The sequence below is a fragment of the Platichthys flesus genome, chromosome 4 (genome assembly GCF_949316205.1).
Source record: "Platichthys flesus chromosome 4, fPlaFle2.1, whole genome shotgun sequence".
Lineage (NCBI taxonomy): Eukaryota > Metazoa > Chordata > Actinopteri > Pleuronectiformes > Pleuronectidae > Platichthys > Platichthys flesus.
The window spans coordinates 1,720,186-1,734,810 of NC_084948.1; the positions used below are offsets into that span (position 1 = coordinate 1,720,186).

General features: G+C 41.3%; 1 protein-coding gene across 3 annotated transcripts in view; it reads right to left on the minus strand.

The window, feature by feature from the left end:
* Window positions 1-1,065: 1,065 nt before the first annotated feature.
* gramd1bb (GRAM domain containing 1Bb) overlaps window positions 1,066-14,625 on the minus strand; it is a 54,778-nt gene continuing 41,218 nt past the window's right edge. For all 3 annotated transcript variants that reach the window (XM_062385583.1, XM_062385582.1, XM_062385584.1), the window contains 10 exons: window positions 9,295-9,457; window positions 9,003-9,195; window positions 8,759-8,902; window positions 8,506-8,624; window positions 7,562-7,704; window positions 7,292-7,395; window positions 6,424-6,724; window positions 5,955-6,062; window positions 5,495-5,615; window positions 1,066-3,685 (listed from right to left, as the gene is read on the minus strand). In XM_062385583.1, coding sequence (XP_062241567.1) covers window positions 3,602-3,685; window positions 5,495-5,615; window positions 5,955-6,062; window positions 6,424-6,724; window positions 7,292-7,395; window positions 7,562-7,704; window positions 8,506-8,624; window positions 8,759-8,902; window positions 9,003-9,195; window positions 9,295-9,457 — 1,480 coding nt within the window. In that variant the 3' untranslated portion in view covers window positions 1,066-3,601. The remainder of the gene's footprint in view (window positions 3,686-5,494; window positions 5,616-5,954; window positions 6,063-6,423; window positions 6,725-7,291; window positions 7,396-7,561; window positions 7,705-8,505; window positions 8,625-8,758; window positions 8,903-9,002; window positions 9,196-9,294; window positions 9,458-14,625) is intronic.

A 14,625-nucleotide genomic window follows, 5' to 3' on the forward strand; every position in this document is an offset into this window, starting at 1 on the left:
ATGATGAAGGCCAAAACAAACAAAAAAGCTTAAATTGCATACTTGCAGTAATTGATGAAATTAAAGTTTGTTAGAGTGCATATTTTATTTGGACTGAGGAGGAGGTGCGTTTTACTGTCATTCAGTTAAAATGTGTCTGTCACTGTGGACCATTTCACTCAGCCTTGTCAAAACGACACAGTTGACCCAAGACTAGGATCAAAGGTATCAAACCAAAGCTGGGAAATAAATCCAAATTAAACATTTTCGTTACTGTTAAGAATGTTTGACGTTTTTTGACCAAAAAACAAAACAACAATGTGATTCAAGCATCTGAAAAAAAAACTAACTTTAAAGCATTTCAATCACATTTTCATATATACATCTCTGTACCATCAGATTCAGGAAGCAGAACTTCCCTCTAATCGTTCAGTGTCGTCAGGATTGTGAAAGTGATTTCTATAAAACAGAAAACGTTTCAAACCGCTCACATTCAGATCTTAAGGTTTTCATGTGTTGTCATTTCTCTGCCTTCTGAAAATGTAACACACACAAAAACAGCAGGGGGCCCATCCTGAAGCTTTTCGGCTGTTCACTGAGTCGTTTGGTAACACGCCGGACAGGCACACAGTAAAGATACATATTCCCTTATACAAGTCACTCATTCTTCCCTGGCCCTGAAGAAGACAAGAAAGTGTGTCAGACCTCATTTTGGAGTTGCTTTATGTGGGATGTGTTTGGGAAGATTCACATGTCATCACTTCGATGATCTTTCATTTAGGCAATTGCTAATTTCGAGTAGTAACAACCAGCGGGATAAAAATCCAGCTATTTCTAATGAGTTTGGAAGTTGAAAATCACCAGTGTGGTTGTTACATTTCCTGAAACACACCAGTAAAGGTATTTCCCATTCCCTGCGTTCCCCTCCAAACTACACCACTGACACTCCTCGGTTTAATTCTCTACCTGAAAAGGCCTTAAAGTGCTTCTCTTTCTCTTTTTTCTTCTACAGAAGTAAGTTTTTCTCAATTTGGAAGTCCTTATCATTGCTGAAGCATGTCAGCTATGTAATGGGGTCTCTGTTGACAAACTCTTAAAAGATGCTCTTTACCACACCTAATCCTGTATATAATATATGACATACATGATAAATACTGTATTCAAAACAACGTGAATATTGTGAAGGTACATTTCTACTTCTCTCTTTTGGTAAAATTCAAATGCGTTAGGTAAATTCTCATGCTTTCATTGCATCCAAGACAGACACTTGAAATGGGGGAAGGGAGAGTATAATTTGGGTTGAATAAGGTGTTTTAAAAAGAAATGTTTAACATTTTGAAAAATATACTTGTTTACGTTCTTGCTGAGAGATTTGATACCACTCATATCATATCGGTATGATAAACATGATGCTTGAGCCATTTAGCTCATTCAATTGCGCAAAGAAACTATAGATTGTAAACAGAGATTTACAAATTGCCAGTTTCCTAAATGTGAGGCCAAAGGGTCTCAATTGGCCCCTGGTGGCTGGCTGTTGTATATGTCATAAAGCCGGCCTCCTCCATCTTAATGAAAGGGACATGGACCAAACTGAAGGGTCAATTTAATTTTTCTCAAATACGGCTTATGTCATCTAAGGTAGTTAATATTACACCGATTTATATTCAATTGGTTATTTTTCTGGTAAGTTTGGTTTTACGGTTGATTGACAGCCAAGACCGACTTGCGATAGGTCAAGTGCATGTATCTATGGGACCTTCATACCACAGCACTTGCTACTGCACATACTTTGGCTCCAAATGTGCAAGATGTCAGCGTTCGTATTTGTATTTGGCAATTACTGCAAACCAACTTGCTATTTAAGCAGAAGCAAACAAATGTATTTCTCAAATTGTCAAACAGTTTGTTTTTTTAGCAGTCAATGGTAACATGGATCAACAGTTGATCACAGAGGGAAGATGAAGGGTTCATCTCCAAAATGTTATATATCCATTTACAAGAGAAAAATCATCAAGTTCAGGTTCTTTCAATATTAAATATTTAGAGGATCTAGTCTGTCTTCTCGGTTCTTTCTAGATTTTGTCTTTAAGCTAATTAGCATGCCTCAAAAAGTGACATCAATCACTTTGGACACGTTGATGTAAATAGAGATGTATATATTTTTTCTAATGCTGGATATGTCATTTTGGAACAAAACTCTTCGGTTGTAAACTGTACCCTTTTGGGGATAATGCAAGGCAGCATACAAATGCATTCGCATTAAAAAAAGGCAGTCTGGCTGCAGAAGCCAGAAAATAAAACAAATTAAAAAACATTTAAGTCTTGTATGGTAAAAATGTCACACTTTACAGCACACACACACTCGCACTCACTCACAAACACACACACATGCGCGAAGATAATTGCGCAAATGCAGAATCATTCTTGCACACTGGACATGTCACAGACATATCTGGCATGCATTTTTAGAAGAAAACACGTTTTGTTAGAAATGCTTTAACTGGTCTTGAGATCTGATAATTTCTTTATATACATAAATTAACAATAAATATAGTTAATGTTTATATATTTTGAAATATATATATTAAATAATGAAATATTCTTATATATTTCAAATATATTCATATAATTCTTTCTAATTTCAAACATTTTTCAAGAGATATAGTCACAGTTTAGTAATAAAACAAGTAAGAACACAGGTCTCCCTACTGGTCTGGCTGCAGCATCCCTTTTTCAAAGAAGAATAACTCTGGCCTTTTGTTCAGGCTACATAATACATTCGACTTTATTAGAAAGATGAGGAAAAACGTACTGTATGGAATCGAACACCGAGGCAGGGGCAACCGATCATGTGAACTGTGTATGAAGGTAAAAATACTGGTGTAGGTCTCAAGCTATAGATTCTACTTCTAAATATTTCACCATAGCGCTCTGACAGGGAACCAGCCCTGACCAGGCAACAAGCCTCCAGCTACAATACTTCCTTTGCTTTTCAGTTGTGGCGCGATACTGCACTCTGATTGGCTGGAGGTTTATTAAAGGGACGCTGCAGCGAGGCCCTCTTGGGGACGATTGGTTTGGAACAGTCGAGAGTGTGTAGAAAGCCATTAAGACTCGAAAGGACCCCCCTCTTCTTTGACTTGATCTCTCGTCTTCTTCTGTTCTTCTTTTTTGACAGACATAGACTGGAACTGGACACCATTAACACTGACTGAGGAGAGCTAGGTTGTCTAAATGCATGCAGTAGATTTCCTTCGTCCTCTCTGCTACTCTCCTTGTCGACATGGCTTACAGTAGGGTGCACTTGGACATACAGAGAGTAAAAGAAAACGGTTATCCCACGAGTTTAGAGAAGAGACTTGCACCTTCCTACAATTCCTCAGTGATGTTGGGGACAACTCAGTTCCTGTGTGTGATAGGGGCACTTTCTGTCAATGACTTCCTCCTAAGGGTTTTTTACCCATCTGTGGGCTGGTTACCCTCGGCCCTCTCTTTGTCTCTGTTGGACCAGCTCACCGTTGGTCCTGATCTTCGCTCTGACTCGCTGCTGCCTGCATACTGGTTCACAAACGAAACAGGTCCTATATTGCACAGCACGCCCTCATGGCCTTATGGTGGTGTGTTAGTGGTAACGATTTCTCTTCTCTTCAGCCTCGAAGTCATTTAAACCGATGCCTCTCTGGAGGTTCAATAAAGAGTCTTTCATCTAAAGAGGAGAAACAAGAAGAAACAACTTGTTTATTGAATTTACACTGACCAACAATTATGCATGGAACAAGAAACTATTCTCCCACTTCCTTTAAGATAATGAAATGCATCTACATGCCATGTTTGACAGTTTTTGAACAGCTCTCCTGAAAGGGGAATTCTGGTATTTTACAACCTGGGCCCTATATTTATAAATGTCACTGTGTAAATGAATCATACTTTTGGAACGAAATCAGTAGGTCTCCTCTGCTACAAAGTATTCTTATAGTGTGTTCACACCTAAATGCAATATTTGTGCAGCGGGGTCATTTGTGATTATTATTATACATCATTTGTAAAGCTCGTTATGCACAAGTAAACATAACCGGGAAGTATTCGCCTATTCTCTGGAACACAGGACTACTGGTTGAAGTAGTTGCGTTGTACATGAAGTAGAAACACTAAGAGTAGCCAGCGCTGTTGTGTGTGGGTCCACAAGCCCACCAGGACGAGCACACAGCTCAGGGACTTAAACTGGCTACTTCAGTAGCTGTGTCTGGATGACAGTCGTTTCCACCGCTACCTGAGGCCAACCAGTGACTGGTTCTATCTCCCATTTTCAGAGCTGAATGGCTTACGCAATATTGAGTCAAGCGAATCTGACGCCTGAGTTGAAATATTTCAACTTGAGCATTATACGCAATTCATGCATTTGGAGCATCGAAATTTGCATCTATTGCACTGCACCAAGCGTGACCCTCAGGGCGAGAGATGCAAACATTCGTTGTGAACACACCATTATGTGGAAAATATGACAGTCCAGTACATTTTTATCACCGATGAAAGACTGGTTATTATTCTAGGTCGTTGCTTATATTCTGGCAACTTCACACATCTCGCTTCAAGTCTAAAGCCTGAAACATGCTTCTGCGTTTTCACGGGCCCGTAAGCGCTAGAGCCCTTCCGGGTCCCTTACGTGCTTATGTATCCCTCCTTACGTGCTGACGGGTGTCGACCCCCTTTTCTAAAATTTACGGCAAAGCTCCGCAAGCTCACTCAGCCCGCAAGGCTGTGAATGGTCTCCTCTACATCCCTTCTGGAGCTACATTTCCGGTTTCATGCCCCATAATACCGGCAGAAATCACGGAAGATTTAGAAGAACGAATATGGACCAAATAGAAGAGCACTTGGCAGAAGATATCCGATAGTATGATCACTTGTATAACCTGTCACTGACTGGCGGATTTGTCCACCAGAAAAAGGCTACGAGGAGCCGCAGTGGCTATGTAAATAAACAATCGACGAAGAAGAAAGAAGGCGTCTCTAAGGTCGTCTCGACAAAAAGCATTACTCCGCCTAGTGTTCTGGCGCGGAATTGCTTTGTAAGACGCGCAACGGTTGGGGAAGCATGAATGAAAACGAGTCTTGCGCCACAGCGGCGCGAAAAGACGCAGACGCAGTCGCAGAAGCATGTTTCAGGCTTAATTTGCAAGTCTCGTGCATAAGGCAAAAGTTAGAAAGAGTGAGAGCTGGAGAGAGGAATTTAGATTTTACTCAAAGAAAATACTATAGGCAAATCTTTTTCTGATGTTGATAATGTCGAAACATTTGACTTTAATGGCTGGCCCTACTTGTTACATCCAGAGTATAAGTATGAAGAGCTCCTACAAACGGAAGATCAAACAAGAGAGAGAAAGATGTAAGAAGCTGAGGAGGGACAAATAAGCTGCTGCACAGTTGTGAGTGAGACTTGTCGTTGAGCAAGAATAAGTGTAATTGGAGCTGCCCACTTGTAACCAGGTCTGATCATGGTCTTGTGTCTAAGTACCTGGTCTAGTAGCACCACTGACGACTTGATAATCTCTCTCCACTTCTGCAGCTCTGTGTCATGGTAACGCTGCTGCGACTCCAGGAGCTGGGCCCACTCCATCTGCGTCTGAGGCAGTTTACTGAGGAACACACACACACACACACATACACACACACACACACACCCACACACACACACACACACACACACACACACACAAACACACACACAATCAAACACAAACACACACACACACACATTTAGCAACATTGGGGTGCAGCCACTGAAGCATGACAACAGGCAGTTTGGTCAGTTGTTTCAGTGAGACCAGAGCTATTTAGGGTAATTTTAGAAGGTCTGTCAAACATGTCAACTACCATATGGATACAGTTTAGTGTGTATTTAACAGCGGCGGTGTGCATGTGTGTGTGTATGTCTGTTACCAGGGTTGAAGGTGTATCGGTGCCTGTGTGTGTACCTTTCGTGTAGCCGTAGACCTTGCCATGTTGTTAAGGACTGTGCTGAGTACTCCAGCATCCACAGCTTGTAGAAGAGCATCATGTTGAGGAACACCAGCAGCACCAAGCTAACGAAACACAGCAAACAAGTCAATCTCTTTGCATTCTAATGTCCTCAATTAGCTGGTATGTAAATGGTAGGAATATTTAAATATTAATGGGAACACTTTGTCAATATATGAATCTTGCTATGCCGGCTTATCCGATATTAAATGTACCTTAAACAGATCCTATGGATGGCGATGAAAGGAGAGGACAGAAAACAACAATGAAGACTTAAATTTACATTCTACACAGACAACACAGAGTAGACTGGAGCAATGGATGAAATCATGCAACAAGGGAAATTTCCTTGTGACACGAGCATGTGTGTATTTCCCTGTGTCATGTCAGCATGTGTGTGTCTGTGTGTGTGTTTCTGGGACATACACAAAGCTGATGATGAGCAGCAGTTTGGAGACACTGTACAGGGCGAGGCCACCGGACAGGTGATGGTGCTCTGGACTCTGGTGTCTGGTCTGTGTGGATCCTGCCACTTGTTTGATCCTCTGGATCACTTCGTCGTCCGTCGGCGTGGTAACGGGGCTGAGCGCCTCGTCCAGATGCTGGCTGCGCATGTGGGGTAGCTGCCTCTTCTTCCGCCTCACTGTGGAGTTCTTCATCACCTTAGCCTTCGGAGAGAGCTGGTGGGTCTCGGTGAGGAACTCCTCAAGCTTTGACAGTTCCAGCTCTGAAAGGGGAAGAACACAGTTGTTATTTAAACTTATCTTCATTCCCCCTCAGCTCCCTTTAATAGCAGCTATAAATACTGTTCTTCTCTGATCCGGATGGTTGATTTCCAAAATTCATCGATAATGTTGTTTTGTCAACCATCTCAAAAAGAACTCACTAATTGTGTCTCTATTATCTATTAAGCATGCTTGCGACTAAAACATCCAAACCCCTCTAATCGAAGCCTAGGCCAAATGACAACCTGACAACTGCTAGAAGCCTTGACTTGCTCACTAACTTCTCTGTATCTTCTCTGCGGTCATGGGCAGTGTGAGCACTGGGAGGATATGCACAGGCAGGCTGGTCTGTTGACAGACAGATACGCCTACTAATCATTTCATTCAGTCTGAATCAAACTTTCAGACAACTTCATGTATTGATGACTATCTGGCAAGAAGAGGGTTTCAACAAATGAAAGGAAAAGTGTTTCAGAAACCATTTGCCAACCCACCCTGTTACTAAATGTAATTTAGGAATCAGAAAATTAGAAAAACTGTCAGAACAGAAAAACCAATCAACAATTTACCAAGACGGCGGAAGTTTTCTTCAAGCCCACTCCAGAAGTTTTTCTCTATGAAACCTTTGACCAACCCCCACGGCTGTTTTCTGTAGCGCAGCTCCGTTGATATCCTGAGAGAGAGACAACATTGCTATACTGGATATAGATACAGTCTTTCGGAATAAGATGTAAAAACAGGATTCAAATATGAGTAGATGTAGATAAAAAATACATGGATGTTTCCTACATCTCATTTTCCATGCATGTGCTGTAAATATCTGATCACGTCTCACTCACCGTAACCGACATTTATTCTTGGCCACCCTGGTGAGCATGTAGCGGTTCAGAGTGTAGAAATAATCGTGGTAGGGCACGTCATGCGTGATGACCTCAGCATCGATGATGTAACATTCGCTCTCCTGACTGGCTTTGTACAGAGTCTGACAAATGACAGAGATCATGTTGCGTCTTTAAATCACATCAAAATTTTAAAAATATAAATAATAATAATGATAGTTCTAATAATAATTAATGTTTCTTAAAGCTGCTTTCAGATATGCATGGAAGTCTGGGTATTTTACTGTATCTGGGAACGCAAATGTCAGCTGCTACGGATATTTTCTATAACTTTTGCTGCCACCCCCTTAGTAAATTGTCTGGAAAATGTCACAGTGAGTTAATTTCTAGCAGGAAAATGTCCATAAAATTGACAATGTTTGAGGGGCGTTGTGAGGACAGAGGTGAAATTGGAAGAATACCAATATCTAAAGAGAAAAAAAGAGGCAGAGAGAAAAAGCTTGAGTTGCATTTATATGCACTTTGTAGTTTGGCTTTTTTTTTAAGCTAATGTACTTTCATGATTCTTGCTGTTCTGGGCTTGTGGTTGAATGCAATTATTTGAAGACGCCTTGGATAAAAGCGTCATCTAAATGATATGTTATGTAACATGTAATGAGGAACCATACATGTACAAGTCACCAAAGAAGACATCAGCTTGGAAAGAGAACAGGATTCAAGTCTTTTGATAAAGGCCAGTGCTGTAGTTGATGTTCGGTAACAAAAATGTGTATACGTCATGTCCTGCTTCCTGCATGCTCTGCCTAGGCACCCCCCTTGCCTGAATGTTCTGTACATTTTCCTGGTGAGAAAGTGTCTGAACCACATAATCTTCTGCTGCGTTCGGGAAAACTTCACGTCCTCATTTCACAAATCCCTGTCTGAATCATTAGAGCTGACTGTACCTGTGTCTCAGTAACTGTGGCTGTTTTGGGGGCTAGGGGGTTAGACAGAGAGATGGTGTACATGATCTCTCTGGTCTGGTTTCCAGTATCCTCCTTCTTCCATGGATGGTAGACCACATCTAAACGAGGAGATGGGGAGACAGGAACATGAATGATTTAATAACCACTGCAGTAGAGACCATATTTATGCTTGTGCCATCTCTAGAGTGGACAGATATCAGAGGTCACCTGCATAAGCATCGCAAACACAAACCTGAAAACCGCCGCTGGTCCATGAAGTCACTCATGAACTGTGACTCGGTGAAGAGGATGTCATAGAGCTTGTCCACGCTGAACTTGTAGATCTCGTTGATGTGCTGCCTGCCATTCAGATCTTCATGGAATGCCTGGACCTCGCCTACACGTCAACGTGAGAGATGTCGGTGAGGTCAATACAAAAATCGAACTGCCTGCTGAAATACAATGATACATTTTTACAAGCATTTTGAGCAGTTTACCCTCATCGTGTGTTTCCGAGGAGTCGCTGAGCTCGGTGGGGATGTCTTCGTTGTCGTTGAAGTCGAGTGAGGGTGAGGGTACAGGACCACCAGCCCTGCTGGTATCATAGTCCCTCTCTTCCACCATCAGGGGCAGAGCCAGCAACTCACTGTCTGGTAGGCAGTCTGCATATTCCTCTGCTGGGAGGTCGAACTGGGTGAAAGAGGGAAAGGGACACTGATGACATTAAAAATGTTTCCATTATAAAGGCTGCCAAGCTAAGTGCAGTGTAAATGTGTGTGTGTAACTTACTGTGATGGGCGTGTCATGGTTGCCTGGGCTGGGGATGGTGCTGTTAGGGACTACGCTCTTATGAATGGGGAGAGGGCTTCCGTCAGGCTTGGCCTCAGTGCTGCTCTTAGACAAGCTATCATTGTTGATCTCATTCTCTTCATTGGGAATCTCTTCACTGAACCTGAAGGCACCAGAAAACAGCAAGAGGCAAGAACTTTACATGTCTACTTATCACTCATCCTGGATAGGGCCATTGCAAAACTTTGCTGAAGTACTGTTAAAAATATATTTTATGGTATGATTTTTATTATTAAAGGATCAGCTTAGTATATGTTATAAACATCACATCAGACCAGCCATTGTCTATTTATCTGAGTGATGGTTGGAATTTCTTTTATTATATTATCATAATAAAAGAAATATATTATCATCATGCTTTATTTAGCTTTGGTGCATCTAAATCTGTGTGCACATAATCTCTATAAACAGCTTGTGCAAGGGAATATGTCAAACATGTAGGTAAGGGCAAAAATCTTCGGGCCGGAAACCTTCTGGTTTGTTTCAAATTTGACCAAACATATTTGGGCATGCTTTGGTTGCCTGCAGGTTAACATGTGGAGAGCAACAGAGACGGAAAACATTGACTGAATTGCATTGACTATTGGCTTTTGTGTGAAAAATTGTTCGACTGGTGATAAAAAAAACTGTTAGCACTGTAAACAGTTCAGACGATAGATGATGGGCTCTGAGTTTGGTGCACACATGACAGCAACAAAAACTCATGGTGAAGTGAGCTCTTTGTGATTCTTAAAGCAAGCTGATATATGTCGGAAACAACAGAAAATGATTATACTGTCTTACTTTGTGTGTATGCACTCTTGACCTCTGCTCAGCCTATGAACAAAATATGTTCCTGATCATGACCTTGTATTGATTTTGAAACGATATCCATTTTAAACATAAGTAAGTAAGTAAATGTAACCTTCAAACAAATGCTCTGTTTTCAGAGTTACATGTTTTTCAGATTTGAAATAAATCCTTCAATCTACAGTGTAAATTCACAGAGTTCACCGTCCGATTAAATTATTGAAATTAAACAATAATAGAGCGAGAACTCCACACAAAAATTTAATACAAATTTTTAACAACCTCTGAAACAATACAGGAAACCCAGACTTTTAAATGTGGTCTTTTAAACATTAGATCACTGGAAAAAAAGGCTCTTTTAGTTAATGAAATAGTCTCTGATTACAACATAGATTTATTGTCCCTCACTGAGACGTGGCTGCATCCTGATGATTATGTCAGTCTAAATGAATCTACTCCCCCCAGTCATATCAATTCACAGGTTCCTAGAGAAATTGGGCGAGGAGGTGGAGTTGCTGCTATTTTTAACTCCAGTCTATCAATTAATCCTAAACCTAAACTCAGCTACAAGTCATTTGAATGTCTGGTTCTTAGTCTTCCACGCCAATCCAGGAACCACCAACAGCCAATCATATTTGCCGTAGTTTACCGTGCTCCCAGGGCTTATACTGAATTTTTAAAGGAATTCCCTGAGTTTTTATCAAACTTAGTCCTAAAGACCGATAAAATTATTATTGTTGGTGACTTTAATATTCATGTTGATAATAATAAAGATTGCCTTAGCGTAGCATTTATTTCAATACTAGACTCTATTGGTTTCAGTCAGTGTGTGCACAAACCTACTCATTGTGGTAACCACACACTTGACCTTGTATTATCGTACGGTGTCGCAATTGAAAATTTAACAGTACTTCCGCGCAATCCAGTTCTATCAGACCATAATTTAATAACCTTTGATTTTTCAATAACTGAATATATGCCACTAATAAAAAATTCATTTTCTAGATGTCTACCTGATAGTGCTGTAGCTAAATTTAAGGAAATAATCCCAATTACATTTAAACCCGTATTAGCAGTAGATATAAACAACAAATTCTTTAAAATCCTGAGCTCCATTGAGATCGACCACCTCGTCGATAGCTCTGCAGACTCATTACGATAAACATTAGACTCAATAGCGCCTCTAAAAAAGAAAAATGTCAAACATAGTAAATTAGCTCCGTGGTATAATTCCCAGACAAATGAGTTAAAACAATTATCAAGAAAACTAGAAAGGAAGTGGCGCTCCAGCAACAATGTTGAAAACCTCATAGACTGGAAGAATAGTGTTAAAGAATATAAAAAGGCTCTCCACAAAGTAAGAGCCGCCTACTATTCAAAACTAATAGAAGAGAATAAAAATAACCCCAGGTTTCTCTTCTGCACTGTAGCCAGGCTGACAGAGAGTCACACCTCCACCGAACCCAGTATTCCTCCATCCCTAAATAGCAATATCTTTATGACCTTTTTTAATGATAAAATTCAAACTATTAGAAATAAAATCAACCATCTCCTGCCCTCAATTGGCACTAATACCCTCCCAACAACAGAGATCTCAGAAACGGCTGAGAATCCTACCCATTACTTAGACAGCTTCTCTCTGATCACCCGTGATCAGTTTACCAAATTAATCTCAGGTTCTAAACCAACAACCTGTATCTTAGATCCCATTCCTACCAACTTACTTAAAGACATTCTGCCCCTAATTGATAGTTCGTTACTTAACATTATCAATCTGTCATTATCATCAGGTTATGTACCACAGTCTTTTAAAATAGCTGTCATCAAACCCCTACTCAAAAAACCCACCCTAGACCCAGAGGTTTTAGCCAATTACAGACCAATATCTAACCTCTCCTTCATTTCTAAAATCTTAGAAAAAGTGGTAGCCAATCAGCTGTGTGAGTTTCTCCAGGAAAATAATATATATGAAGACTTTCAATCGGGGTTTAGAGCCAATCACAGTACAGAGACAGCCTTGGCAAAAGTCACTAATGACCTTTTAATAGCCTCAGATCAGGGACTTGTGTCTGTCCTCGTTCTGTTAGATCTCAGTGCAGCATTCGACACAATTGACCATCAAATTTTATTACAAAGACTAAAACAGTTAATTAACATTAATGGAACCGCCCTTAACTGGTTTAAATCGTATTTTTCTGATCGCTCCCAATTTGTGCAAATTAATGATGAGTCATCTGTGCGCACCAAAGTTAATCATGGTGTTCCACAGGGCTCTGTGCTCGGCCCAATTTTATTCTCATTATATATGCTTCCACTAGGAAACATTATCAGGACACACTCGGTAAATTTCCACTGCTATGCGGATGACACCCAGTTATATTTGTCAATAAAACCTGAACAAAGTAATCAATTAACTAAACTTCGAACATGTCTCAAGGACATAAAAACCTGGATTACCCGCAATTTTCTCTTATTAAACTCAGACAAAACAGAGGTTATAATACTTGGCCCCAAACACCTTAGAGATGCATTATCTAATGATATAGCTGCGCTAGACGACATTGCCCTTGCTTCCAATGAAACAGTCAGGAACTTGGGAGTGATCTTCGATCCTGATTTATCCTTTAATAGTCACTTAAAACAAATTTCTAGGACCGCTTTTTTCCACTTGCGTAATATTTCAAAAATTAGACATGTCCTTTCACAAAAAGATGCAGAAAAACTAGTCCACGCCTTTGTTACATCGAGACTGGACTATTGTAATTCATTATTATCAGGCTCCAGCAGGAAGTCGTTAAAGACTCTACAGCTTGTCCAAAATGCTGCAGCACGTGTCCTGACGAGAACAAAGAGAAGAGAGCACATTTCTCCAATATTAGCATCGCTACACTGGCTTCCAGTTAAATCTAGAATAGAATTTAAAATTCTCCTCCTCACCTTCAAGGCCCTCAATAATATAGCGCCTTTATACCTTAAAGAGCTGTTAATACCTTATAAACCCACTAGAGCACTCCGCTCCCAGAATTCAAGCCTACTTGTCGTCCCTAAATTCTCTAAAAGTAGAGTAGGAGCCAGAGCTTTTAGCCATCAAGCCCCTCGGCTGTGGAATAATCTACCACTTTCAGATCGGGAGGCAGTCACCATCTGTTCGTTTAAAAGTAGGCTCAAAACCTTCCTTTTTGATAAAGCTTATAGTTAGAGCTAATTAGTGCGCCAGAACGTTACTTGTTCTATTTTATGACACATGACACACAGAGCTTCTCTTTCCAGCTTCTCCTTCCTCTTCTCCATCCCTATCCCCCTTCCCCGGAATCCCTTTGCTTTATCACCCGCAGATCCAGGGCCTCTGTGGCCGCACCATGGATTACGGTTTGTGGATCGCGCACCGGGGGTCGCGGTGTTGGATCCAGTGTGGCGGATTCTGAGTCATGTGGGCTGATCGTGGTGCTGGTGGCGGACCCTGTGTCGCGTTGGCATTGGGCACGGGCGGTGGACCAGGACCGCAGTGGTGGCTTGTGATGGGTCCTCCTGGTGGGCGGCGGTGGACGGTGACTGAGGACTGAAGTGGCGTCTGGTCTGGATGGTGGATCGTGGTCTAGATGGTTGCTGAGCATGGACTGTGCTTCATCAATGCTGCTAGAGACTTTGATTATTGATGATGTTCTCCTGCACGTGGCATCTATTGCACTTCTGTCCGTCCTGGGAGAGGGATCCCTCACATGTGGCTCTCTCTGAGGTTTCTACATATTTTTACCCTGTTAAAAGGGTTTTTTGTAGTTTTTCCTTACTCTTGCTGAGGGTTAAGGACAGAGGATGTCACACCCTGTTAAAGCCCTATGAGATGAATTGTAATTTGTGAATATGGGCTATACAAATAAAATTTGATTGATTGATTTGATTGAGTTGATTCAGCTTTTTTACGTGTGTAATTGTTAATATAATTTAAGTTGGGACCTGGTATTTGTGAACTACTGTTCGGCCTACATTTGTAGTCAAAGCCTTGATCACACGTTTTTCTTTGTTCTGGAGACAAACCAGAGCCTCTAGAGCTCAATCTCCCACATCACACAGAGTTGTGAAAAACGACCGGGGACACAACTGTCAACCACTATTGGTCACTCTGGGCCCATGACCCATTAGGTAACCAGGCCAATATGAGCCGAGTCCCCCTTCTCTTCTTCCTCTTTTCGACTCAGCATCTTTCTACTCAACTCTCCGAGAGGACAGGTGTGGCTGTCCAGCTCACTATCTCTATTTCGACTCATCTTCTTTTCAACCCAACGGGAGGAAAGGTGTAGTTCCCCCAGCGACCCAGCGAGGGAAACAACCTCCCCACAATAAGCTCTAAAAACCTTCAAGCAGGCCTGCCTTGAGCAGACTGCTGAAACCTTCCAAAAGGCAGCGACGCAAGAGCCTACCTAAGAACTTTGAACAGCACAAGAGCTGCATCACAGGGCTGAACCACAAAAACAGGAGCCACAA